General features: G+C 36.9%; 1 protein-coding gene across 1 annotated transcript in view; it reads left to right on the top strand.

Annotated features, from left to right (window-relative positions):
• MCOLN2 (mucolipin 2) overlaps window positions 1–27841 on the top strand; it is a 76091-nt gene that overhangs the window by 43555 nt on the left and 4695 nt on the right. The window contains exons 8-13 of the mRNA XM_012547603.3: window positions 9192–9304; window positions 10496–10645; window positions 15991–16092; window positions 16177–16299; window positions 23824–24030; window positions 26828–26949. Coding sequence (XP_012403057.2) covers window positions 9192–9304; window positions 10496–10645; window positions 15991–16092; window positions 16177–16299; window positions 23824–24030; window positions 26828–26949 — 817 coding nt within the window. The remainder of the gene's footprint in view (window positions 1–9191; window positions 9305–10495; window positions 10646–15990; window positions 16093–16176; window positions 16300–23823; window positions 24031–26827; window positions 26950–27841) is intronic.

Here is a 27841-nt window from a genome sequence, read left to right on the forward strand (position 1 = left end):
CTATTAATGATTAACTCCAAATTTAATATGTTGCCTCAGGAAATATACAATATGCATACATATACCTATATACATGTATTTATGTACGTGTATATATATTATGCAAGAGGGCTCCATGATCATTTAAGAATAACAATAATAATTTTTCTTGCATTTATATTTTTGAATTTATAGTTGGAGAAATAATTTACAATTATCATCTCACTTTATCCTCCCAACAACCCTAGGAGGTAAGGTGCTATAATTAGCTCCATTTTAGGAAACTGAGGCTGACAGAGATTAAGTAGCTATCCTAGAACCACATAGTTAGTAAATGTCTCTGGTTGGATTTGAATCCAAGTCTTCCTGACTTCAGATCCATTGCTGTATCTACTGTGCCCCCTGACTGGGGGAGTAGTACTTCAAAAGGGCAGCCTTTCTAATTCTGAGATCAGTGGGTGGAAGACATAAATTCAAATTGTGTTTAAAGCAAAATGCATTCCCCTAAAAATGATGATGAGTTCATAATTTCTATCTGTCATGCCATTCTCTTTTTTCCAAGTTCTTTTTCTGTGGACTATTTCTTTGTTAAGTCTCTATCCTTGTAGTGTTTCCTCATTGATAAAATGAAAAGATTGCCTTCAGTCTCTGTGATCCTTTCCAGTTTCTAATGCATTATCCTATGTCTTTTGCTTTCTTTACTCCAAATAACATTCCTCTCTCATCTAATTGGTACTTGCGCATAGTAGGTACCGAATAAAGGTTTATTGATTGATTGAATTTTTTGCATTGAATATGTTATTTCATTGGTGTAAGAAACTGCTAACAAAGACATTCCCTTTACCAATGCAGACCTCTTCAAAAAAAAAAAAAAAAAAAAAGGGAAAAAAAGCTCCTTTCTTTGTCAAATACAGTGAAGAAAAGATGTGATAGACTTGAAGTACAGAACAAGACATATATCTTTACACAGGGACTTTTTCTCCCCCATAAGTGAAGACTTTGTAGGTGAGAAAGGGTTAATAGTGATGGACAGAAGGAGAAAAGAAAGGATCAGTGAAAAAATTTTTAAGTTCACAGAAGAGAAAGAAATTGAGAGGAAAAGACATTCAAAGTGGACAGCTTCTCATATTTCTTCTTTAGGGCCAATAGTAGCCATTATCATTTCACAGAATTCAGTTTACGTTGTTCTTATTTTTTTTCCATTTGTAATGTTGAAGTCATTGTGTGTATTGTTTCTCTGATTTTGCTTGTTTTGCATTGCATCAGTTCATATAATTCTTCTCATGCTTCTCTGAATACTCCACATTCATTATTTCTGTATTGTATTTCTGTTGTATTCCATTGCATTTATGTACCATAGTTTACTTGGCCAATCCCTAAATATAGTCAAGAATATTATCCAACTGTCAAAAATGTCCCTTTGGCATCAGACTCTACTGAGGTCTTTTCTATTGCAAAAAATATTATAACTGGCATATATGAAGCTTTTACTTTTGATTATTAACCTTGGGACAAATTTGGTGAGATATTGGTTAAAATTAAAAAATCTAATGTGTTTATCAGGGAAATCAGCGTTCTCTCTTTTTCTCCTTTGTTTTCTAAGAGGCTTGGGATGTAATTTATTTCCTTCTCCCCACGTGTACAAGAAAAGAGGGACTTGGGCTCCCTCTTGTGGGTAGGTAGACAACAGAACCTCTTAGACATCTAGAATTTTAAAAACCTTTAAAATTAAAATTTAAAATTTTTTTAAAATGTGACCAACTTGTATTTTAAAACCAGATGCAATCCTTTCTTTTTCTTTCCCTTCTTTTTTTGCTCTCTTCCTTTTCTCTTCCTTTTTCCTTCCCTTCCTTTTTCTTTCTTCCTTCCCTCTTCTTACCCTCTTATCTCCTTTTCTTCTCTCCCCTTTCTCTTTCTATCTATTTTTTGTTCCCTTGCCATTCATTAAAATATTGGTCCTCCTTGTTTTCTGTTCTCTCTACCCCCAAGCTTGGACCAGGCAGATCAACAGGTTTCCTGTTCCACCTACCCCCCCACATCAAGGCCATCTGTTAAGGGTCCTTTTCCCCTTCAAAAACATACTTTTGGCATTTGGGGAGCAATCAGGAATGGGTATAGGAACAAGTCCAGTGGAAGTTCACATTCATAATACATGTGTACATGCTTCAGTTAAGTTTTGTTGGACGTGACACAACTGAATATTCAAACTGATGAGCTTGTGTTTATGATTTTCATTTCAGTCCAAACCACCAGACTATTGGTTCATCCCATCAAGTTTGGGACTTCTCATTTAATTATCTGTGGTGTCAGGAGATTCAGTATATATAAGGTGGGTGGTCCATCTGTTCTTCATAAGTGCTACCTGCCCTCACTATAATTATCTATATATATAGAATCAGCCCCTAGCATCTTCCCCCCTTTATCCATTCATCAATAAGGCAGATCATGCAAAACTGCCCCCTTTCCTTCCCTGAGTAAACCTCAGACTATAACTTCTTTTTCCTTTCAAATCAACCCTTGATGTTCATTTGATCTAGATTTCACCTGAATTAAAATGCCTATGTCAGGTTGGCTCTGACACTTATACCAAGCCCTGTTTCTGTATCATAGAAAAGACTTTGGGAAATGCAGAAAATATTATTTATCTCATTGTTAGGTATATTAGGCAAGGTATCATGGAAAGAATGCCATGCCTCTTGCCCCATAGGTATTTTATCCATTTTAATACATCAAATTCAATTAGTGGATACATGATTGCACCTGTATAGGCTGACCTGACATCCACAAAATCCTAATCTATTGCTTCCTTGAGGTGTGCTGGTAAACCAGAGTTCTCAAAGACAGTATAATGGCCTGTGCTCAAGCAGGCTCTCAACCACACTCAATAGGTATTGAGACCAGTTGTGTAACAGAGTTGTCTGGTTTTTGAAGAGTAAGGCAGTATAGAGAGACTTGTGTTTAGTAGATTCTGGGAGATGAATTCTTTGTCCATGGCAACCAATGAAATAAAGAAAAATAAATGCAAGATGGCCCTTGGTGCCATCTGGTACCCTTCTATTTCTTCAGTAATGATGAAGCAGTGGGAAACGGGGCAAAGGTATAAAGTTTTATGTAATTTTTAGATTACCTATAAATTTTAACTTGGCTTTCTAAATGCCACTGGTATTCTAAAGGAGAGCAACTAGTGAACTTACAACTTGAAGAAACAAATATCATTTATCTTATCATTCTCATTATAAATGAAACCAGAAAACAAGAAATTTGCAGATTAAACAGAAGTCATTGGAGTCATTGGAGCATTAAATATGGAAGTTGGTAAAGTTGCTTCTGTACAAAGATAACAAGAAATATAATTTAAGGGGAGCTTTGGTGATCTCATATTGCATGTGATAGGTATTTGCAAAAAGACCACCATGAAAATAGTTGTGACTCATTCACCAGCATCTGTTAAAGATGAAGAAGAGGGAGAGAAATTTTATGGTGAATTTGGCAGAATCTTTCAGATGAAATCAGTATTTTTGTGACACAGCAACTTAAATGAAAGAGTGAATGTAGATAAGAAGGGTGAAAAACAATGGAAAGCATGATTTCAGGAATAAAGAATGAGAAAAGAAGTTCACACTTGATGGGATGTCCCAAAAGTCTTATTCCTATTTCAAGCTTTAATATCTTAAAACTATTGATCGCTAATAAAACTTTAGGCTATTTAATAGCTATTAAAACTTAAAGCTGTGCTAACACTTTTGGAATAAACAAGACAGAGTGAACACTTAAAAATATTAGGAACACTAAAATTCATATTTTTTCATTTTCCCCAGTTATATATAAAACAATTTTTTACATTTGTTTTTAAAACTTTGAGTTCCAGATTGACTCCTTTTCTCCTCACATGTGAAATTATATAAGACATAAAATTTGTATTTTAAGGAACAAAAAATTATTTATTACTGACTTCAGAGTTATTCCCGATTCAGTTGTCTGTGTCAAATACCCTATACATCAACTTCCTGTACTTATTTTCTCTCACCTACTCCTTCACTCTACCTCAGCTACACACAGAAATGGTGGAGCCCTAGACCTTGCTATCTTTCACAAATGCACCATTTTTCATGTTTGTAAATTTTGAAACTTCTCTGTCTGATCATTATATGGTGATGTTCCAACTCTTCCTTTGCCTTGCAACTTCAACCACATTCTTTATCTTTCCTGTGACCTCTAATCCCTTGACTCTCTCAGATCTTTCCTTGGCAATCATCTCTGCAGTAGTTATGCTATTCCCTCCCCAATTGTGACTCCTTGATGAACCACTTCAATTCCACCTTCTCAGGTCCTTTGCTATTGATCCTATTGATGATCTTGCTCTGCCAAGCCTTTATTTTGGGTTACTCCCACTATCCACTGCACTCTAGTGTTACTGCTAGAAACTGGAGAAAATCATGAAAACTGCTAACTTGATCCGCTATAAATGTATATTACATAATCTCAACTGAGCCTTCACTGCTACAAGGCAACCTCCTTAGGGACTGCATACCACTCACTACTTGGCTTTTCTAACCCTTGTCATCCCTTCTTAAATCTCTCATGGCTTTCCCTTTCCCAACCTTCTCCAATTAGAACTTTACCTGAACTTTTTCACTGAAAAAAATTTAGAACATTTACAGTGAGCATCTTCTCCCCTTTTCCTCATCTCATATTACCCAAATGCTTTCTGCAACAATTTCTTCCTTCATCTTTCTCACATGAAAATGGTCCCATACATTGCTAAGGAAAACCTTCCCCCCTTTGCCCCCACCCCATTGATTCCTCTGTCCCTTTCCCTTTTTCCTCTATACTATTTCAATTGATGGTCTCATCAGCTTCTATGAATTCTTATATCATCAGTAGATGATTCTTAAATTTACTTATCCAGCCCTAACCTCACTGCTGATCTCCAGTCTCATAGTCTTTAACTAGCTATTGGACATCTTGAACTGGAAGCTCCCTAGATATTTTAAACTCGATAGGTCCAAAACTGAACTCATTATCTTTTCCCCAAACACTTCCATCTTCTTAACTTCCCTGTCATTTTGTCATTTTGTCAGTCACTCTGCATTGAAACCTAAGTATTATCTTCAATTCCTCTCTCTCAGTCTTCCTATCCCATCTGTTGTCAAGTCCTATCAATTTTACCTTTGTAACATCACACACGTATTCCCACTTCTATTCTGATATGGCAGCACCCTGGTACACTCCCTCTAGATGATTTCCTTCTCTTGAATCTCATCTCACTTTGGTCCATCTGTTAAAATACTCTTCCCAGAGAATGGATCTAGCTATGTCACTTCCTTATAATAAACTCCAGTGGCTCCCTATCATCTCCAGCTTCAAATAGAAAATCCTCGGTTTGACTTTCAAAGCCCTTCAGCACCTGCCCCTTCCTAACTTTTCAGTCTTCCTTCTTACACTTTACCTCCTCTTATTCTGATGTTCTTTGTGGAGGACATTTCACCTCCCATTTCCATGTATGGAATTCTCTCCTTTTCATCTTTCCCTTGTACTTTCGAATTCCAACTTCTACAAGCAGCCTTTCCCGATCCTTCTTACTTCAAATGCCTTCCTCCTGTTGATTATCCCTAGTTATCCTTCCTACATCGTGTTTGTATAAGATGTATGTTATTATCTCCACTGGGCTAGAAACTTCTTGAGAGTAGACACTATCTTTTGTCTTTGTGTCCAAAGAATTAAACCAACTCCTGGTACATAGCTCGTTGATGTTTAATGAATGTCTATTTACTGTGCATAGTCATTGCAAATTTTTTTGGATCAATTGCAACCTAATCTATCGATTTATTCATTCATTTATTATTTATTTATTTGGCCAGGCAGTTGATGTTAAGTGACTTGCTCAAGGTCACACAGTTAGGAGCTGTTAAGTATCTGAGATCAGATTTGAACTCAGGTCTTCCTCTCTCCAAGATTGATGCTCTATCCACTGTACCATCTAGCTGCCCCAATCGGTTCTATTTAAACAATGTTTTTTTTTAATGTCAAAAAGTTGGAAATAAATGGAAGAATGGTCACAATACTGATCATTGCAATTCCTTACAGGAATTTAAATATCATAAATCAGTTGCTATAACTGGGCAAACAACAGAAACTTAAAACTCTCTTAGCCCTGATTTTCTACTCAGCGAGATGTGGCAGGTAATAACAAGTGATTTAGAATACAAATCAAGTCATAAAAATCTTACAGAGAAAGATTATGCAAAATTATGTTCTGTATTGCTTCATAATATTGATTAGAGTAACTTCCTATGCGTTATCTCATTTAATCCTCAGAATAATCCTGTGAAGCAGATGCTTTCATTATTTCCATTTTGCAGATGAGGAAAATGAGTCTGAGAGAGAATTCTTGACTCCTAGATCAGCAGTCTTTTCACAGTGCTGCTCAGTTGTAGAGAAGAAAAAAAATCACTTTTTAAAGAATGCTTGCTGAGACCCCCAATGCAAAGTCATCATGGGAGCATTTTAACATAAAGCTGGAAAAATAAGAGATGGTGGACAAGAATGACAAAAGTTTTTGTTCCACTTAAAAAAAAAAACCCAGCACACTAAACACAGTGGACCCTGAAGCCTTGGACTCTATAATCACAGCCCTAGATATCCTTATAGAAGAAAAGGACATGACTGAAAAAAAAGGTATAAAAGTATCACTTCACAAGGCATCTAAAAGAGATCATAAACTCCCTGAGTGAAAGGATTATTTCTTTCCTTGTATTTGTATGCCCAGTGTGTGACACACTGTTATATTTGTTGATTCATTGCTTAACACCAAAGACTTGGAAGGAAAACTCAGATATATAGTTAACTACAAAATGCGATTGAGAGTAACTATTGACTCATGGGTCTGCTTTTCATTCTATAAAATTCTTATGAGAATCCTCTATGTACATATGATGGTTCCATTGATAAAGGTGCTAGAAGGCAGCAGGCAGGTTTTCACAAGTAGTATACCACAGCTGACCTTTTTGAATACACAGTTGTCTGAGAAAGAAATACCAGATCCTGCTGTGATTATTGTTTGACTGAAAAATAGCATTTGATTTGGCAGATCAAAATGGCACCTTAAATGTTATCCAACAGCAGGACTTCTTAATCCTTTTTTGTATCATGGATGCCTTTCACCAGACCGATGGATCCCTTCTCAGAATGATTCTTTTAAATGCATAAAAGAAAATATACAGAATTTTAAAAGAAACCAATAGTCTCCAAATATTAAAAAAAATCAAGTTCAGTTTGTCAGCAATCATTTTTCTAGTTTTTAGCATTCATTTTTGTAAAACTTTTGTGTTCCAAATTTACCTCCCTCTATCCCTCCACCTTCTCCAAGATAGCAAACAATCTGATATGGGTTAAATATGTGCAATTTTAAAAACCATATTTCCATGTTATACAAGAAAAATCAGATCAAGAGGGGCAAAATACCTTGAGAAAAAAATAAGCAAACAACAACAAAACAAAAAGATAAAAATACTGTGCTTTGGTTTGCATTAAACTCTATATAGTTCTTCTATGGACATGGATGGCATTTTTCACTATGAGTCTTTTATTACATTACTGAGGAGAGTTAAGTCCATCACAGTTGATGATCACATAATCTTGTTATTGCTATGTACAATTGCTATGTACTCACTTCACTCAGCATAAGTTCATGTAAGTCTTTCCAGGTTTTTCTGAAGGCAGCTTGCTCATTTCTTATAGAACAGTAATATTTCATTACGTTAATATACAATAACTTATTCAGCCATTCCCCAATTGATTAGCATCAACTCAATTTCTAGTTCCTTCAGCAAGCATTTCTTAAGCAACTATTATGTGCCAGATATTGTACTAACCATTGGAGACTCAAAGAAATGCAAAAAAAAAAAAAAAAAAAATGCCTACTCTTGAGATTACTGTCTAAATGCAAATAACAACAGTTACATACAGGATAAAAGGGAAATAATAAGCAAAGGGAAAGCACTAGAATTCAATTTATGAATTCCAACTATAAAGAGAAGCATTCTGCTATAGGGCACAGGGGGACAGAATTTGTATTTTGGACCCTGGAGTCAAATTCTTCCTCTCTCTTCTTGGCTTTGAGACCAAGACTGTTTCACTCCTGAGTGCTTCCTTCAGTAAGTTAGTCTGGTTGAATTGTTGATCTGATTCTGAAAAGGAATTTGTACACTGGGAGTTCCTCACCTGGTAGGAATATGTGAAACAAGGAAGAGTTAGATGGCAAAATATATTTTTAAATTTAATTTTTAAAAATTGTTTTTTTTCTGGTATGTATATTAACATATATATTAACTATGAAAATACCTATTTCTTTGTGAATTATGTTGGGAGAGAAAAATAGCAAAAAGGAAAAACCGTGAGAGAAGAAAAAAATTAAAAAGCCAAATTTAATTTTTTTTTTTTTTTACTTAATGGATCCCTAGGAATAGTTATAGTATACTGATAAATATAAGTGATTGGATGGGGGAAAAAGCTTCCAGTCACAATTGAGATACTCTTAAGTGAGACAGTAACCTCAAATACTCTGATCCTGTCACTTGCTTCAATTAAAAAAAACTCACATTAATTAAGCATCTGCTAAATCCAAAACATTATTATGTGTTATGGCCCTGTGCCTGTACCTTATGAGAATTATGAGAATTTCATTAATTAAATTTCCCTTGAGTGACATCCAAGATGGACCCTCATATATTGAATTTTGACTTTATTGTTAAGTAGTTAAAAGGAGATTCTAGTGGAGTTTAAATAAGATGCAGAACTGCTTAGTTGGGGAAATGTTTTCATTAACTTGTAGGTTACTGAGTGAATATGTCGAGGTAGATATAATATAATATGATATGCTCTTCTTAGCCTGCATCTATGATTGACTTTCTCTAGAAGACTCACTTGGGGGCACTGAGGGAGGTTAAGAACTTGCCCAAAATCACACAGCCAGTATGTTTCAAGAGACCAGTCATCTGACTCCACTTGTGGGCTTTTAACCGTTACCTCAGGTGACCTCCTGCCTTTTATTGGATAGAACCAAATTGTAAATGCTATAACAATTTATCAGCTTCATCCCAAAGAACTTTTAGAGTCTCACACTAACTCGTCAGAGAACAGCAGGCATATTGAGAATCAATATTCAGTAAAATATGCCTAGAGGTGACATTTTGGGTTTTTGCTTTTTCCAGGTCAGAAAAATACCCAATACATCCTGATGTTCGATGTGTTTGTTATTTTGGGTTGCTTTTCTTCACTTATTTTGTGCACCAGATCCATCGTGCTGGCCCTCCGATTGCAAAAAGTAAGTATGTGCATTTTGATTCTCACCTCCCTCCCTTTGGTGTTCTCAAAGGACAGAATATTGATGCTGTGTCATCCTTCTATTTCAGAAGTCCCTCCAATGGATTAAATCCCTGGAGGAGAGTGATTGCCTCCCCACCAGACTATTTAATTAGCCTGGGGTGTAGGAAGTAACTAAAGATTTTTGAAGAGTGAGGCTCTTTCAGATAATTGGTGCTCCTTTACCAAATTAATAAACTCATGGGAAAAGGCCACAGAAAAGATGTTTCTTCTTTCCTTTGTCCCAAATCTGAAGAGCTACTTTTCTAGATAGTTGCTCCTTTTCTACTCTCTCCAGCACCTCTCTCTATATTGTACTATATTATGTTCTCCCTCTATAATAAGGTTTAGAATGGGAAGGAATCTTAAAAGGGAAAGAGTAATAACTTTGGAGTCAGAGGAAGTGAGTTAAAAACTCATCTTCACTGCTTACTACCTAAGTGACTTTGGGCAGCTCATTAGCATCATCATCTGTGTGATGAAGTTGTACTAAATTGCTGTTGAGGTCCTTTCCCCAGCCAAGTTCAATGATTCTTTAATCATATAATCCAACCCCTTCATTCTACATGTGAGGAAATCCAGCATGGTTATTAAGAGACATGTCACTCACAAACGGCAGTGATAAGATTGAAATCCAGTTCTTTTATCTAAAACCAGCATCTTTTTAATCAGAGCATGATGCATTTCTTCTGTTACAGTTGATCTATTAACTAGAGTCATCAATTTGACATTCAAATTTGATTTAATTCAGTAACTGGTTGAAATCAGTCATGCTTAGGACAAAGTTAGGTTCTGCAGGGGATTGACATTCAGTGAAGATAATTCCTGCTCTCAACGTACTTGCACTCTAGTTGGGAAATTTGGTGGCAGATGCTTTTCCAAGCCAGAGAAGTGGTATCCAACTCAACAAGAAATGGGGGTCATTAAATCATACATAAAAATTTAGAAAACCATATATTAATACTATCCATGTCCCATGGCATTCATATTTATTTTGTTAAATATTTCTCAATTACATTTTAATCTCATTTGGTCTCCCTTGGGAGTGTTGTGATACCGATGGTAACATCTGGGTTAGAACACCATTCAGAGTTTCTCTCCTACTTCCTAGATGGCAGGATTGTAAGAAACACTTTAACAATATTTGCCTCAGAGATTTATAAGGTTCTTCCTGGAGAAATATAAAAGACGTGTGAGTGATGCTGACCGCTGGGAGTTTATCAACGGATGGTACATTCTTGTGATCATCAGTGACCTAATGACCATCATTGGATCAATATTAAAAATGGAAATCAAAGCAAAGGTAAGGATATATGAATTCTGAGCTAGCCTGAAGCTATTATTCCAGACAAACTTTTATCTTGAAAACGGATACTCCTTTGTAGCTTTGTCTGGAATACTTTCTTTTATTTAGTCTGCCTTCACATACATACAAATGAATCACTTCTGGGCTCCGGTTTCTTAAGAAAGGTAGAATAAAGTGGCCGACACACTGTGGAAAATAATATTCTCCTGATTACACTGAGTACTTGGCAGCATCTGCTGAGTAGACTTGAAGTGGGAAAAATGCTTTTCGGTGAAAAGGCTGTCTATTTTTCCCCCCAGCAAGAGTGACTCTTCAAAGATCTATCTGCTTTATTGGGGAGAAGCTAACCTTAAAATCTTTGTTCTCTGTTGCAAAGTTTATATAACCAAAGATTCATGTAGTTTGTGATGGCACATCAATTCATAGGATTGCAGATACAGAACTAGATGGTGTTTTGGAGGTCATTTAGCCAGCTTCCTTGTTTGTATATGGAGAAACTGAGACCTGTAGATGTTAAGGCAGGATTCAAAGTTGTACAGGTGACAGAGATCCCTTGGTTTCCAAATCCACATTTTTGCTGCCATGTTGTATTGCCTCCCTTCATTTAGGGCTGGGAGGGAACTCAGAAACCATCTTGTCCAACATCCATTTTTTGTAAGTGAGGGGACAAGGTCAGAGAAATGAAATTATGTACTCAGGATTACACAAGGAATAAGAAATAGAGCTCAGAGTCAGATCCAGGTTCTTTGCTTCCAAATCCAGCCCCCTTGTAGGTCTTGTGAAGTCTGTTGAGGGAATTCTAGGGTATTTCTCTATTGCATCTTATGGCAATGGGAGTTCTGAGTTCTTGGCTCGGGCACATTGAATCCATTTAACCTCATTTAACCTCATAGAGTCATTCCAGCTTGTCTGGAGATAAGAAGAAAAGGAAGGAGAAAGAATGAAGGAAAAGAGAAGGAAGGAAAAAGGGAAAGAGGGAAGAAGAAAGAAGGGAAGGCAGGAGGAAGTGAATCAAAAGGAAAGGGAGGGAAGAGGAAAGGAGAAAAGTGAAGAAAGGAGAGAATGAGGAGGAAAGAAGAAAGGAGAAAGTAAGGGATAAGGGAAGAAGAGAATGAGGGAGAAGGAAAGAAAAGAGAGGGAAGAAAGGAGGAAAGGAGGGAAAAGGGGGAAGTAAAAGAGAAAGAAGGAAAGGAAGAAGGAAATGAGGGAAAAGGGAAGGGAAAGAAGGAAAAGGGGAATGAGGGAAGGAGAAAAAAGGAGAAGGGAAGGAAGGAGAGAAGAAAGGAGAAAAAGGGAGAGTAAGGGGGAAGGAAGGAGAGGAGGAAAAAGGAGGGAAGGAAGAAATTATTATGCACCTACTACAATCTAGGCACTGTGCTTTACAATACTATATTATTTGAGCAGGAATTACATATTGCTAAAGAATCCGACAAAACTTCTATCCTACAAAACTCAAAGCTTATTGGGAGTAAAGATTTATATGTTAGAAGTTAAAAATCCTGAGTTCATAAGGGGGTCTTGGGAGTACTCGATTTCTCTCATGGATTATACAGATATAGTCCTTGTGACCACCAGAAGAATAGTCGTAGGATCAGTGTGGCAAGTGGACAAATAGAAAATTCATCACTGAGGGTTTGTGTTTATAGTTCTATTAGCCAATGTAATCTCTCTCGGTAAATCCCTTTTTCTCAGCCTTATTGTTCTTCTTGGCAGACATTTACTGGGTGCCCACAAGGCTTGAGTATTTGTAAATAAGGTTTCTTAGCTGCCTAGTGGGAACTTTTCTGTTAAGAAAACTTATTCTACTGATAGACATGGATTACTTGCCTTTGAGTCTATTTCCAGGATCCTTTGCATTTAACTTGTGTTTGGACTAAAACTAAAGCCAGTGAATTACATGTAAAAATAATTTTCTTTTTTTATTAAAGCTTTTTAATTTTCAAAAGGTATTCATTGATAATTTTTTCAACATTAACCCTTGCAACATTCTGTGTTCCATTTTCTACCCCTTCTCCCCACCCCTTCACCTACATAGCAAGTAATCCAATATATGTTAAACATGGCAAAAATATATATTAAGTCCAATATATTCATACATAATTATACAATTAAAAGGAAGTTTTCAACATTCATTTTTGTAAGATTTTGTATTACAAAATATTCCCCTTACCTCCCCAAGACAGCAAGCAATCTGATATAGGTTATATGTGTGCAAATCCTTTTAAATATTTCTATATCAGTCATGTCGTTAAAGAAAAATCAGAACAAAAGGGAAATCAAAAAGAAAGAAAACAAAAAAGAAAGCTGAAAATGGTATGTTTCAATACACATTCAGTCTTGATGGTTCTCTCTCTGGATGTGGATGGCATTTTCCATCCCAAGTCTATTGGAATTGTCTTTGATCACTGCATTGCAAGAAGAGCTAAGCCTATCAGAATTGTTTCATATACTTTTCTTACTTCACTCAGCATAAGTTCATATAAGTCTTTCTTAAACCAGCCTGTTCATTTTTTTTTGTAAAACAATAATATTCCATTACTTTCATACACCATAACTTATTTAACTATTACCCAAATGATGGGTATCCAATCATCTTCTACTTCTTTGCCACCATAAAAAGAGCTGCTACAAGCATTTTTACATATGTTTGTCCTTTTTTCTCTTCTATGATTTCTTTGGGATACAGATCCAGTAGCAGTACTTCTGGACCAAAGGGCATGCAAAGATTTATTTATAGCCCTTTTTGACATAGTTCCAAATTATTCTTCAGAATAATTGAATCATTTTATAACTCCACCAATAATGTATTAGTATCCCAGTTTTCCCACATCCTTTTCCTTTTATCTTTATCTTTTCTGTCATCTTAGCCAATCTAAGAGGTATGAAGTGGTACCTCAGAGTTGTCTTAATTTGCATTTCTCTAATCAATAATTATTTAGGCACAAAATGATATTTTTAAAGAAAAAGTTTGATTATAGTCTGAGTATACCACCCACGAAGCTCTAGATGCTTCCTCTTGTCTCTATAATCAAATACAGTCATTTCTCTTTAGCATTTACATTCCTCCATAGTCCAGTGCCCACCTCTCTTAAAATAAAGCTTCTTCAGCTATGGGTTGTGACTCTATATGGGATTACATAACTGAATGTAGGGGGTGCAAAAAATTTAGCAACAGTAAAAGATATCAGATATTTCTTCAAGGATTAATTCTTGGGGCAGCTAGGTAGTGCAGTGGATAGAGCACCAGCCCTGAAGTCAGGAGGACCTGAGTTCAAATGTGACTGCAGACACTCAACACTTCTTGGCTGTGTGATCATGGGCAAGTTACTTAACCCTAATTGCCTCAGCAAAAAAAAGAAAAAGAAAAAAAAATTAATTCTTTATATAAAAATAAACTAGCACCTTCAACTCATTAGCATGCAAATTTGCTTTTGTCTTTAATAAATGCTAAAATTATGTGATTTATTATCAGTAAATATTTGATTTGTATACCTATTTTATATACCTATAGACCTGGGGTTAAGTAAAAATTTATCAGGAGAAAATTGGTCTCCAATAAAGAAATCCTGCCTTAAAAGACTTAAATCATCATCCCTTTCCATCTCTGCCACTTCCTTTAAGAAGCTTCTCCTCATTTCTCTAAGGGGCTAGTGCCACCATCTTTTTCTTCCTCCTTTCTGCCCCCCCAAAATCACCATATTTACTATGTATATTTTGCATATGTTTTTTCTTCTAATGGAATGGAAACTCCTTGAGAGCAGGGACTGGAGTTGCATTGTTGTCTGATTGCTCTGCCTGGCACATAAATGATGCTTGATAAGTGTTTGTTTGTGTCTGTTAGGGCTGCAATATGTTGTCAAAACAAAACAAAACAAAAACCCTTGTAATAAAGGGCCTAAGATTGACATAAATGTCTCTGAGATATATCACTTAAAAGTAAAGCAAGCAATTTTCTTTAAACATTTTAGGGGGTGAGGAACAACTACTTAAAGAACAAAACCAAATCTAAAGAACTGAGCTTTTTTTATTGTACGTAATCACAGCAGTGCCTGGAGGGAAGCAAGTAATTTCTGAAACCCTTGAAGAAGTCTGTTTTTAATTACTTGGTAAATCTACTTCATTTTGTAATTTAGAAAGTACTGAATTTAGATTTGGAGTCAAGACCTGTATTCAAATCCTGGCTCTGTGCCCTATTAGCTCTACTTTGGGGGCCTGTTTCTTCATCCATGCATTTAGAAAGTTGTTCCTCTTCAGTCATGTCTGACTCTTCATGACCCCAATTGGAGTTTTCTTGGCAAAGATACCAGCCATTTCTCTGCTTTAATGTACAGACAAGGAAACTGAGGTAAACAGGGTTAAGTGACTTGCCAGGATCAGACCACTGATTAAGTATTCTAAGGTGATTTAAACTCAGGATGATGAGTCTCCCTGACTTTAGGTCTGGTACTCTACTCACAATCTAGCTGCATTTAGTGAGGGAGTAGGTTGAAAAAAGTGATCTCTGAACCTCCTTCCAATTCAAAATTGTAGGTTCTACAAAGTAAAGTTGGTTGCCCTCTCAGCTCTTCTCAGCAATTCAATCCAAGACAATTCCAAAAGACCCATGATGGAAAATGCTATCCACATACAGAAAAAGAACTATGGAGTCTGAATGTAGATCAGAGCATACCACATTCACTTTTTTTCTTTTTCATAGCTTTTGCCTTTTGTTCTGATTCTTCTTTCATAATATGACTAGTGTGGAAATGTTTAAAATGATCATTTGTATATGTGTATGTGTGTATACATACACAGAGTATATATATATATATATATATATATGCACACATACTAGATTAGATTGTGTGTGTGTACAGCAAGAAAGGAGAGAGGAAAAAAAATATGGAACTCAAAATCTTATAAAAATGGATGTTGTATATGACCTATATTAAATTGCTATTTTTGGGGGAGATGAAAGAGGAAGGGAAAAAAATTGGAACCCCAAATCCTACCAAAGTGAATGTTGAAAACTAAACTTACATGTAATTGAAAAAATAAAATATTATTGAGAATTAAAAACAAACCAAAAAAAAACCCAGAAAATAAAATGTAAACATTAACAAGAAAAAAATAAAAGTGAATATTAAAGACCATCTTTACATCTAGTTGGAAAAATAAAATACTATTGAGAAAAAAGAACAAAAAATCAAATCAATAAAAATTAAATTTTAACAAGAAAAAAACCCAAGTTTTTGAATGTTAAAAACTATCTTTACATGTCATTGGAAAAAATAAAATACTGTTAAGTGGCAGGAGGGAATTTGGTTGTCATGTCTGTTTTGTTTTTCTCCTCTCTGTGTTAGAATCTCACAAATTATGATCTCTGCAGCATTTTGCTTGGAACATCCACTTTGTTTGCTTGGGTTGGAGTCATCAGATACTTGGGTTATTTCCAGGCATACAATGTAAGTATCCTACCCCTCTTTGGCTGGGTTTGGGTTGGTTAATGGAGCTTCAGCCCCACTCAGTGATACTTCTGGACTTTTTAGGTGCTCATTTTGACGATGCAAGCTTCACTACCCAAAGTCCTTCGCTTCTGTGCCTGTGCTGGGATGATTTACCTGGGATACACTTTCTGTGGCTGGATTGTCATAGGACCCTATCATGAGAAGGTATGGGAGCAGGGCCCCATCCCTGCCTTCCTCCCCTCCCTTATCCTCTCGCATCAGTGGTCCCAATACAAAAAGCCCATCACCTTTAGGCAAGAGTTGACATGATAGATGGAGGCTATGCTAGAGTATCCCTTCTCTACTTCCATCTTCCAAACACTCATATTATAAGCTTTATTTTTTTCCCCTGCAGGATATTGAAGAAACTGAGAGATACTGAAATAGGAATTACAAAGGGGATTATGGTGGTAGGCGTAGGGGTAGGGATCTTTCATAGCAGTCTGGGGCTAGCTTAAGGAGTCAATAACATTGTTGCCAAGGATATTTGGATAAGAAGCTGTTACAGTAAAAAGTAAAATCCAGTGAGAGAAATTATGCTATACTATATGTATATACTATACTATTTAATTGGCATTTAATGTTTTATTTAATTTATTTTTTTAATTAACTCTTAGGATTGGCATCTGAGCTAAACTGGGAAGGTGTCAGTGGTATGGCAGCTTTGCCCTGGTTGTATGAAATTTAGAATATGAAGTGCTAATATGCCTTATCTTTATAGGTGCTTGTGGCCACAGTTTAATTTTGGTGTCTTATTAAAGATTGGTATCTGAACTTTAAATTGATATAGTGCATAAGTCAATATTGTATGATTGTGGAGATTTCATAGCTATGCTCAGAGCTTATTGCCTAGTGTGAACCCTTAAAGATATGATTCGCAGCTTTTGAGACAGGAAATGAGACTTTGTCTCCTTCCTACTCTTGTCCACAAACTAAAGAGATGTGTGACTTTTGCTTGATAGAGTGTACTTTACTTAGGATTCTGCTTCACTCAAACAAAACCATGGATGAAGGTCTTTGACTCACAGAACTAGAGCTGGAAGGAACTGGAGAGACCATTACTGCCAACTTCCTCATTTTCTGGATGACTCAGGGATATTATGACTTGCCCATGGCCATATTACTAGTATCAGGTGGGATTTGAACACCAACTCTTCCCTGGCTCCCAAATCTAGCACTCTTATCTATTTTACCATATTGTTCTTTCCTATGTTTAGAACATTCAGAGGTTTTGAGCTGGTTCAACTCAGAGGTTAGTTCATTTTTACTGAGGAAACTGAGACTTGGAGGGGTGAGGTGGACCTGCTCATAAGGCAGGATTTGAATCCAATTCCTTTGACCCCAGAACTAGTGTTCTTAAAGTTGGCAGGGGAGCTCCCTGTGTGTCTCCAGATTCAATGATTGCCTAAGACATGGATAGCTTTTTGGTTTTGCAGTTCTTTCAGCATCCTTTTCAAAGAAGCCAAATTTGGTCCTTGTCCTGTAAATAAATCAGCCCTGGAACCTATCACCCTGTGACTGCTAGCCCTATTAAGTGTCCCATTTAGTCCCTATTAAGTGTCCTGGGATGGTTAGCAGCCCTCCAGGCTTGAACAGCCTTTAAGAAATGGCTTCCAAAGTCATGCTTTCTATTGCTTTTCCAGCTTCATGCCTCTTGTTTTGAAAGATGACTTGGTACAAGTAAATTAAAAAGATGACTGATGTTTTTAGATTAGTCTCTGGTAAGTCTTCTCCGACTTGGAGAACTCAATATATTAGTCATCGGAAAAATTCACATTGATTTTTCTCTTTGCCCCCACAAATGCAGTTAAAAAAGAAAAATAAGAGCCTCTAGCTCCATGTGTCACTAGGGGGCAATGTTGCACTTCATGGAATTCTCACTGAGCTCTGCAACTTAGTTTTGGTGCATTCTGGAGTTGTCAATGCAGTCCCTGGCTCAGAGACCCCAGAATTGTAGTTGGGGGGTGGGGGTGGGTAGGGACAAGGGAGGAGAGGGTTGATGGGGTTGCAGTGTCCATTTTTGCCCCTAAGATGTTAGTGCCCATTTCCCCTTCCTTTTGGCCCCTGCCCGAAAATCTGCTCCAATTATTTTGGAATAGAATCACAGACTCTCAGGACTGGAAGTTTCCAAATTTCATTTGCTTTGATATCCCCCAAGATCTCCATTTCACATTTCAACAGTAGCTATAAAACCACATAACCAAACGTTTTTGTTTTCCCTAAGTATTTGCCCAGACCTCCTCTTTGACATAGGAATGGGATTCATTTGTTTTGGTTCAATGATTTCCATCCTTTTCCACTAGCCAGGAGTGATAACTAAGTCTCCCCCTAGGCTTGATTGTACCTGGTCCCCCTTCATACCCCAAGAGGAAAACCTAAGTTGTTAAGCCTCTTCCCTATTCTTCCTACTAGGTAGTCTTTGTGGAAGTCTAGGGAGAGGTGATTAGTTAGGGGTGGTATTCATGATTGCACTGAAGTCCCCTTAGATTCTTGTTTTTGTCTTTTAGTTTATACCAGTTTGGAAGTTAAAACCCTTGAGTGAAGAATTTGCTTTTGATCATTGACTTCTGGGAACAGTCCTGTAGGCATCACTGGACTGTTACCACTTTCTGCCCTGTGTTAGCCAGCCTTAAAATGAAGTATTCAACACTTCCCCCACAAATATAAATTGAGAAAATCACTAAGTGTCTGTTTGAACCAAAGCATTTTCCAGAAACCTTTAAAGAGATTAGCCCCAAAGCCCCTTTCATAAATTAATGTAAAATAGCTCTAGTCCAGACAGTAGATGCTTAAGTATGTCTTTTTGCCAAGCAAGAAGGAAAGGAAAAGGGAAAACTATCTTTTTGGGCCCCCATTCAGTCAGTAACAGGAATTCTACATCCATTTCTTGACCTTCTCTCCACTGTCACTGAACATCAGGGATTCAATTGAATAGAGACAGGATGGACTCCCTCCTTATTGCAGATTCTTTGCTTTGGAACTAATGTACTTTGGTATCAAACTCCTTCCAAGATCTTTATGTCTGGGCACAGAAAACTGGAAAAGTGATTGAGGTTCTCTGAAACTGCATCTTGAATTATTCAACTTTAAGTTTTCATTAGCTTTAGATTTTCAGGGTGATCCATGCTCATTACTCAATAGTCCAATTTATGGACTATTTATTAAACACCTACTCTGTGAATGTCCCTGTCCCCAAAAACCTGAATATAAAGGCAGAAGTAAAACTGTTCTTGTCCTCAAAGGACCTGTGATTTCTTCATTCATTCACTTATTCAGCAAGCATTTTTTACATGCTTGCCATGTGTCCTGCAGTATTCCAAGGTCTCTGGATACAGAGACAAAATGGAAATTGTGCCTGCCCAGAAGGAGCTTGTGTTTTGGGTATGTAACCAAACATGGAAATTGTAGCTGTCCACAAGGAGTTTGCATTCTTTTAGGAGAAAAAACATTCTAGGAGTTCTGGGAATGGAGACAAAAATGGAACTTGAACATGTCCATAACAAGCTTATATTCTCCTAGGAAAGACAAGTACACATATAAGTTAACATGAGATATATAGAAAAACATACAAAATAAAAGGAGTGGAAAGTTATTTGAGCTGAACTTCTAAAGAAACTAGAGTTTCTAAGAGTCAGAGTGAGCAAGAATTGTCTTCTAGGGATGGAGAAGCTTATGTGCAGGGAAAAACAACTAAACTACTTAGAGTATATAGAGTAGTATAAAGTATGATAATAAGGTCAGAAAGGGAGGTTAGAGCCATATTGTGAAGGGTTTCCAATGCTAATTTGAGCATTTTGCATTTTATCCTGGGAAGACCTTGATACAATGGGAAGAACTGGGGATTTGGAGTCAAGATGAAAGTTTGAAAGAGCAGTAGGGACTGACATAGCCCACACTTGTGATTCATGAGTACCACTTTGGCAGCTCTATAAGGGATGTATTGGAGGAGGAAAGATTTGAAGCAAGGATACTATTAAGATTGTTAACACTATTAGCCTAGGTGATGAGGTAGTGCTGAGGTACAGATGGAAGTGATTGTTTTTGAGAGGTTCATGTCATCTTTAGAGCTGATCCAGGAAAATTGAACTGTTTGTCCAGTGATGGGTAGAGTTAGTGGTTGAATTTAGTTGATTTCTCTACTCAAAGATTTCTACTCCTTTTAATTAAGCCATTTTCTAGCCTTGTACCAATCTTTAGAAAAATAAACCAAAATAAAATTGCTTGCTAGATGGACACTGTACTGTGGTTCAAGATCCCCAGGGCTGGTACTGGCACCAATATTGAGTTAAGAAAAAAGATCCTCCGTGGCTCCCTTCAACAGTGAGATGATTCAAACCAGTTCCAATTGTTCAGTAATGTAGAGAGTCATCTGCACCCAGAGAGAGGACTGTGGAATCACAACATAGCATTTTCACTCTTTTTGTTGTTGTTTACTTGCATTTTATTTTGCTTCTTTTTTTTTTTTTTTTTTTTACTAGTTTGATTTGATTTTTCTTGTGCAGCAGGACAATTGTATAAATATGTATGCATATATTGGATTTTAACATATATTTCTATCATGTTTAACATATATTGGACTATTTGCCATTTAGGGAAGGGGGTAGTGAAAGGGGGGGTAAAAATTGGAACACAGGGTTTTTCAAGGGCTAATGTTGAAGAATTTTCCATGCCTATGTTTTGAAAAATAAAAAGCTTTAATAAAAAAAAGAAAGGAAGGAAGAAACAAGATCCTCCCTCTACCCTGCATGTCTTCCTTTTCTGCCCACTGGCTGTGAGCCGGTCTGAGTCATGGAACCATTGAATGTGAATATTGGAACGAACCTGAGAGGTCCAGGAGATATTTTTGTGATAGTAACAATTGGTAATTCTGACTCAATCGTGCAAGCAATGTCATTTATTAGCCCACTTACTTGTGTTTTTCTCATTGTCCTGTAGCTGGGGGTGTAGTGGGAGGTGGAGGGGGCAGAATGTTAGGCTTGTGGAGGGTGTCATACACTGGCCATGCTTTAAGGAAATATCCTATAGATTCTAAGAAGTAGTTCTCACACTCCCAAAGCATATCAGATAGGATCTTGTCTCCTCTCCCAACCTCTGTACATTTAAAAAAAAAAAAAGAAGAAAATAAAAATCTACTTGTTATCATGAGACTCTCTCCTCCCTCCCCCCCACCCCACCCAGTACAAGGAAATTGGCTGCGGAAATTGGCTCCCACTCCCAGCTCCTTCTGCTGTCAGCGTGAGATCCCTAGGTAACAGTGCATGAAATGACAGAGAGTGGGGGCCAGTCGTTTGTAACTTATTGGGGCTTTGCTCTCCACAGCCGATAGGTGGGGTGAGCTAAGTCTTAAACACACACTGGGGAGGGGAGGCTTCATGAGTATAAATCTCTTTAATGCTTTTCAGTTTAACTGTGCCTTAATTAATGCGGAAGAAACAGGAGGAATGAATCTGATGCCGACCTCCATTCCAACCCAATCAGTGTCCTTGTACTGCTATTTACCAGACAGGCCTAGGATGCTTGCAATTTTGGACATTCTATGAAGACTAGAATTTTCTTGAGTTTTGCAATTAGGAACACTAATTGGCTCGATGGAGTTCCAGGAAATAAACATGACTTATTGATGGAGCTGTCCAGCAATGACTGACAACTACAGAGAACTGTTTTAAATTCTCTGGCTCTAGGCCCGTGGTGGGAATGGAAATGATTTACTCCGTAAGCTCTGACCTTTTTACTGTTAAATAAAAATTTGCACATTGTTAAATGACTTGCTTACTGGTGCATTCCCATGTGTGTGTATGTGTTTCTTTAACACTGCCCTCTGGCTCGTTAACAGAAGTCCTGGTTAGCTTGGCTGGTTGGAGTTGTTGTTAATGAGGTACATGTCTTTGGTCTGATTCCTTTGTGGAAGAATTACTTCCTCCCCTTTCATGGTGTCAGACTATCAGCCAAGCTACAAATGCTTCTGGGTGACAATAGGGGGGATTTTGTATCCCCTGAGGTTCCTAGTCCATTGCCTAGGTTCAGTGGTAGTTGGGTAAATATGGATCCATGAGGGATACTTTGCTACAGCTCAAAGGCCAGAGACCTCTAGCTTTATCTACAAAAGGCAGAGGTGTGATAGAATTCAAAATAGAGAAAAATGCAAAATTTGTATAAAAACCCTAGGATCCAGACAATGTGTATTTGTTCGTGGAAGGACAAGTCAAAGAGATCTGCTTCTTATTTTATTAGCAGAATTCCCTTTTCATATTTCCCATTTTCTCTAGCACTCCAAAAGACTTAGTGTAGCCCTGCTTTTCAGCTATTTTACTTGGCTGTTGGATTTGAATTCTGGCTCTTTATTTGAAAATAATGTGATGATAGCAGAATAAGAGCACTGGGGTTTGAATCCAGAGGACCTGGGTTCAAGACCTAGTTTAGACACTGCTTATGAAACTTTGGGTAAATCACTCAGCCTGGGCACCTTACTTTTATAAAATGAATGGACTAAACTAGTTGACTTCCAAGCTTCCTTCTCGCTCTAAATATTAATCATCTTAACACTAAGCAAAAAAAAATAAATCAGTTTAAATCAATCAGTAAGTATTGAGGCTAGTCCCCGCTGGATTTTTTTTTTTTTTTAAGCAAGCAAAGAAGAATGGGTTGTAGTCCTGATCCCAACGGCGAGATAAAAAATAATTTAGAAAACTGTTAATCACCATAACATGACTGAATGCAGCAAGAGTGAAATAGAGATGAGAATGGACTGAAGGAAGCCAGGAAATGCTTTCTTGAGGAGGTAGAAGGAGTAAGGCCTTGAAAATGGTTAAAACTGGATGGCCAGAGCAAAAAGCTGGGGTGTGGAGGAAGGGCTTTCACAACGGGAATGAGAAGGGATGTCATAAGGAGATAGTCATGACTGAAGTACAGTCATCTGTGAATTAGAACAACAAAAAAAAAAGGTCAGGAGGACACAAACAGGGCAATTTTGTTACTACTCTTGTTAAATTTAATCTCTATTTTTTAAAAAGCTTTGGGAAACAGAAATTTGGGGTTTTATGTTTGATTTTTTAATGTATGCTGAAATAATGATGTTGATTAAATGTAGTTCATAATTTAAATAAAAATGAAACTTTAAAAAATAAATTTAAGTAGGCAGTGAGTGAGTGAATGAATGAATGAATAAATTTGAGTGGGTAAATGGGGGCTAGATTATTGAAGGTCTTGAAAAGCCAAGCAGAAAAGTCTGGATTTGTTTATTAACCATTAGAGAGTCATTGCATGTTTTTAAGTAGGAGAGGATAACAATAAGAGCTCAGTGGTTTGGGAAGATACCTCGTTTGGACTAATAGAGTTCTGAAAGAAGAGCTAAATTATCTCACCTAATGGAACCTTGTTTTCTGAATAGCATGATCCTGTTTCACTTTGTTTCTAGTGTTTTAACCCTTGGGTCCATCGATTTTCTTTCAACGATAACAACTATTTGAACAACCAGAAAGAGCTACTGCTAACATAGGAAAGGATCCAAGCTAGCATAACCAATCAGAAACATGCATAGTTGGGCAGAAGCTCATATGTTTTCATTGCCGGTAGATTTCTGAATTCCTAATGGTTTTTAAAAGCAAACCTGAACTACTTTTCCTACTGTGTAAATGGATTTGCAAATTAAAACCTCTTCTCTTCTTCTTTCCCATCTCTACCCCAACTAAGTTTGAAGACCTGAGCACAGTGGCCGAATGTTTGTTTTCTCTGGTGAATGGTGATGACATGTTCGCAACCTTTGCCCAAATCCAGCAAAAGAGCATCTTGGTGTGGCTCTTCAGTCGTGTGTATTTATATTCTTTCATCAGCCTTTTTATATATATGATTCTCAGTCTCTTCATTGCACTTATTACAGACTCCTATGACACCATTAAGGTAAACTGTTATTTCATCTTAATCAATTATTCAATCTTTTGTTATCAGCAAATGCTATATGTTTTCTTTTGGAAGATGTTGGAAGATGATTAGGGAGTGGAAGCAGAGAGTTGGAGAGACCCTTAAAGCTCATCTTGTTCAACCTCCTTATTTTCTAGATAATGGAAGCTCCAGGGAGGTAAATTTTCAAAGCAGCAGTACTTTGTAATCTCATGTTCAGATCTGAAAGGAAACTAGATTTTCATCCCACTACAAATACAAACTAAAATGGTAACATTCCAGTAATCAGTTCAGATAGGGCTGGATATGGTTACTTGTGAGCTAAATACTGGATATTAATTTTTGCAGTAATATTGTATGAGTATCTTTTGACAAATGACTAGCCAGATACTGATTTTCTTTCTCTTCACATGAAGCTTAAAGGACTTCCAGAGGTACTTAGTCCTAAAAGTTTGGTTAAAATTGAGTAAGAGAAGAGGTTCCTGTTATTTAATTCCCAATGGATAAATTAATAAAGGCTTGCTAAGCACCTGTGTATATACAGAGCACTATGTTGGGGAATAGGTGTGGTGAGGGGAGAGAAGAAAATTCAGATAAGACACTTAAAATTTATTATGTAACATTGTGTTTCATAGCTAATTTTGAGTTGGGTAAGAGTTTCCAGAGATTGACACACCCTGTCCAGGAACAATGCCAAAGTTTAGTTGATTATTGTTCATGGTCCTAGAGTAAGAAGAGTAGACAATTTCTATTTGGAATAATTTGCTCAACACTAGATACGATATTTAGGAAGAACATTTACAGGCTAGGAACTATTCCAGAAGAGTGACCAGTAGGATGGAAAACATTCTGTGCTTAGACAGAATCACAGAATTCTGAGTTGAAAGAGGATCATACCTGAAAGGAATCCCTACTACAACCTACATAAAAAAAATAGTCCTCCATCCTCTTCTTAAAAAATCTTTAGTGAGGAGGGGAACCCATTGCCTGCTAAGGCAGCCATTCAACTTTTAAATAGATATTCTGCTTGGCCATAGGAGACAGAATTGACAACATTGGAAAGAAGTTGTGGAGGGACAAATTTTAATTTGATCCAAAGAAAACAATTAGTCCTATCGATGTTAAGTCATAAATCTAGAGCAGTGAAGATAAAATGATTCCATCCATCTCCTACCAGAGAGGTACTGGACTGAAAATTCAAAATAATTCATATATTATTAGAAATAGCCAATGTGGAAATTTGTTTTGCTGAACTATATATGTTTGTTTTATATATATCAGTTGGGGAAATGAGGAGAGACAATAAATATGTTAAACAAAAACTTAGAGTTGTTTTCAAATAGAATGAATTGCACCAAGAGAGACTGACCTCCCCTCCCCCCCAGACATTTTTAAAAGTAAGTGACTATTTGTCAAAAATGTAGAGAGAATTCTTTCTTATTCAGGTCTGAATTGTTCTAGAGGGCCTTAGAAGCCCCTTCAAACTCAGAGATTCTGGGATTTGAGGAGTAGTTAATATCTTTCAGGTTAAGATTGAGGTAGCTTGAAGAATCTCAAGTGTGACATATCTCATAGCTTAATGTGTTTATAGTGATGTTGGCTCAATAGCAAATGGTATTTTTGTGAAAACTCATTTTTCAGATGATAAAGCTCAATGTTCGTGGAGACCCACTTGAGATGTAATGCCATTGTCCAGGAAGAGGTTAGGAGTCCCAACCCTTCTCTTGGTTAGCCTCCTTTTCACATTTGATCCATGATAACTAGAAGATCGGCTTCACTGAAAAACTCCAATCAGCAATTATGTATACAAGGGGATTACTGATTCGTCATCTTCACATTAGCATCAACTACAATTTGCTTTAATAACAAGAGTGAGCACTTATGTGGGAGATAAAACCTAACTACTAAAATTCTAGAGAATGAATCTTTAAAGCTGAAATATTCCTAGAAGTATTCCAAGCCTAAATATTGATACAGGTCACTCCCATGGGATTCCATAAGGAGATTAGGGATGGGAATGGTGGGGCAGAAAGGTACACGATTCAGTGAAGTAGTTTGTCTTCATTAAGCCTTTGCAAGCACTTTTGCTTTCAGGGAGCTTCATCTCTCACCTCTGCAAAAGTAGAAAAAAGTGCAGGATTTGGGGCAGATGTGTAATTGATTCCTGGGGGTGGGACAATATTTTACATACACAACCCAAGAAAAAGGAAAGAAAAAGGAAGGCGAAAGGAAAGAATGGATAGAAGGAAGGGATGAATGGGGAAATGAAGGAAGGAAAGAAGAAAGAAGGATGAAAGAAAGGAACGAATGGAAAGTTACCTAAATAATTGAGCGGGATTGTTGGAGAGAGGAAAGAAGGGATGAATGGAATAAAAAGGATGGAAAAAAGGAAGGGATGGATGGGTAGAAGAAGAAAAGGAGGGAAGAAGGAAAGAAAGGCAGGCAGATTAGGATTGATTTATAAAAATTTTATTATTATCTATCTTGATCCTAATATCTTATAGCCCTTCATACTTTATGGAATACCCCAATATGCATATTTAATTTTAAAGAGTCATTTCCCTTTTTCTCTTGGATTTTTATTTTCATTTGTGTATTGGTTCCCATGGTGTCCCTGACTTCTCTGTTCCCGTAGTGACAGCTTAATTCAACTTGAGTTAGTATCAGTTCTTGGATCTCTGTTCCTAGTGTGGGAAAGAAAGCTCTGTTCTAGCCTAGGTAGCTTTGAACTGTTAACAATAGGAATGATTTCTCACTCTTCTATAAATAAGGTAACATCATTATGCTCCTTTTAAAGAAATACCAACAGAATGGCTTTCCTCAAACGGACCTTCAAGAATTCCTAAAGGAATGTGGTGGCAGCAAGGAATACGAGAAACAAGTCCCCACACCCGTGACCTTTCTCTGCTGCTGTCAGAGGTGGGTACAGCCATTTTTCCTTGATTCAAAGATGCCCTCGGGTGTTCCTGAGAGATTTTTCTCTTGGTCTAAAGAGTTTGCTCCAAGGCTAAAGGCATGCTTGGAAAACAGTGGATTCTAAGAAATCTTTATTTCTTTTCTTTCCAGTCACATTGAAAATGACTATCTCTTATAGATAGGACAGTGTGGTGTTATATAAATAGTCAAGTTGAATTTATTTCAATCAAACAAATGTTTATTAAATGCCTACCACATGTCAAACATGATGCTGGGCTCTGGAAGTACAAAGGCAAAAATGACACAATATTTGCCCTCAAATTGCTTATATCCTGCTAGAGAGGAAATAAGTTCATAAGTAAGTAAATAAAAATATGTACAAATTTAATTTTGAGAGGGAGGGAGAGGATAGAAGTCGCACTAATTCCTGGGTAAATCCAATGTGGCGCTTCAAGAAACATAAAGGTTCCAGAAGGGAGAGCATTCCAAACATTGGGGATGGCTTTGTATAAAGGTACTAAGATGGGAAGTAGAAAGGCATAGAATTTGCTATTCTGCCTTCTGAGCAAGATGACCCAGATTTAGTTGACCCAGGTTGAGAACATGGATTTGCTGTGTCCCTTTCTTAGAGATGTTTTAAAAGCCAAAAAAGTTTCTCTAAAACTCTAGGGCACTTTTTAGAGATAGCAGAGTGTTGTTGGATATTTCTACTAGGAAAGTAGAGTACAAGCTCTTTGAGGTCAGAGGTTAATTAGTTTTTATCTTTGTCTTTAGAAGCTAGTGGATAGAGGAGCTTGTAAGGTATTGGTTGAATTCAATTGAGTTGAATATGTATGTTTTGAAAACAAAATTAAGTACTAAAAGTTATTTCTTTTGGTTTAGGGCAAGGAATCAG

This window comes from Sarcophilus harrisii, chromosome 4, assembly GCF_902635505.1.
Source record: "Sarcophilus harrisii chromosome 4, mSarHar1.11, whole genome shotgun sequence".
NCBI lineage: Eukaryota > Metazoa > Chordata > Mammalia > Dasyuromorphia > Dasyuridae > Sarcophilus > Sarcophilus harrisii.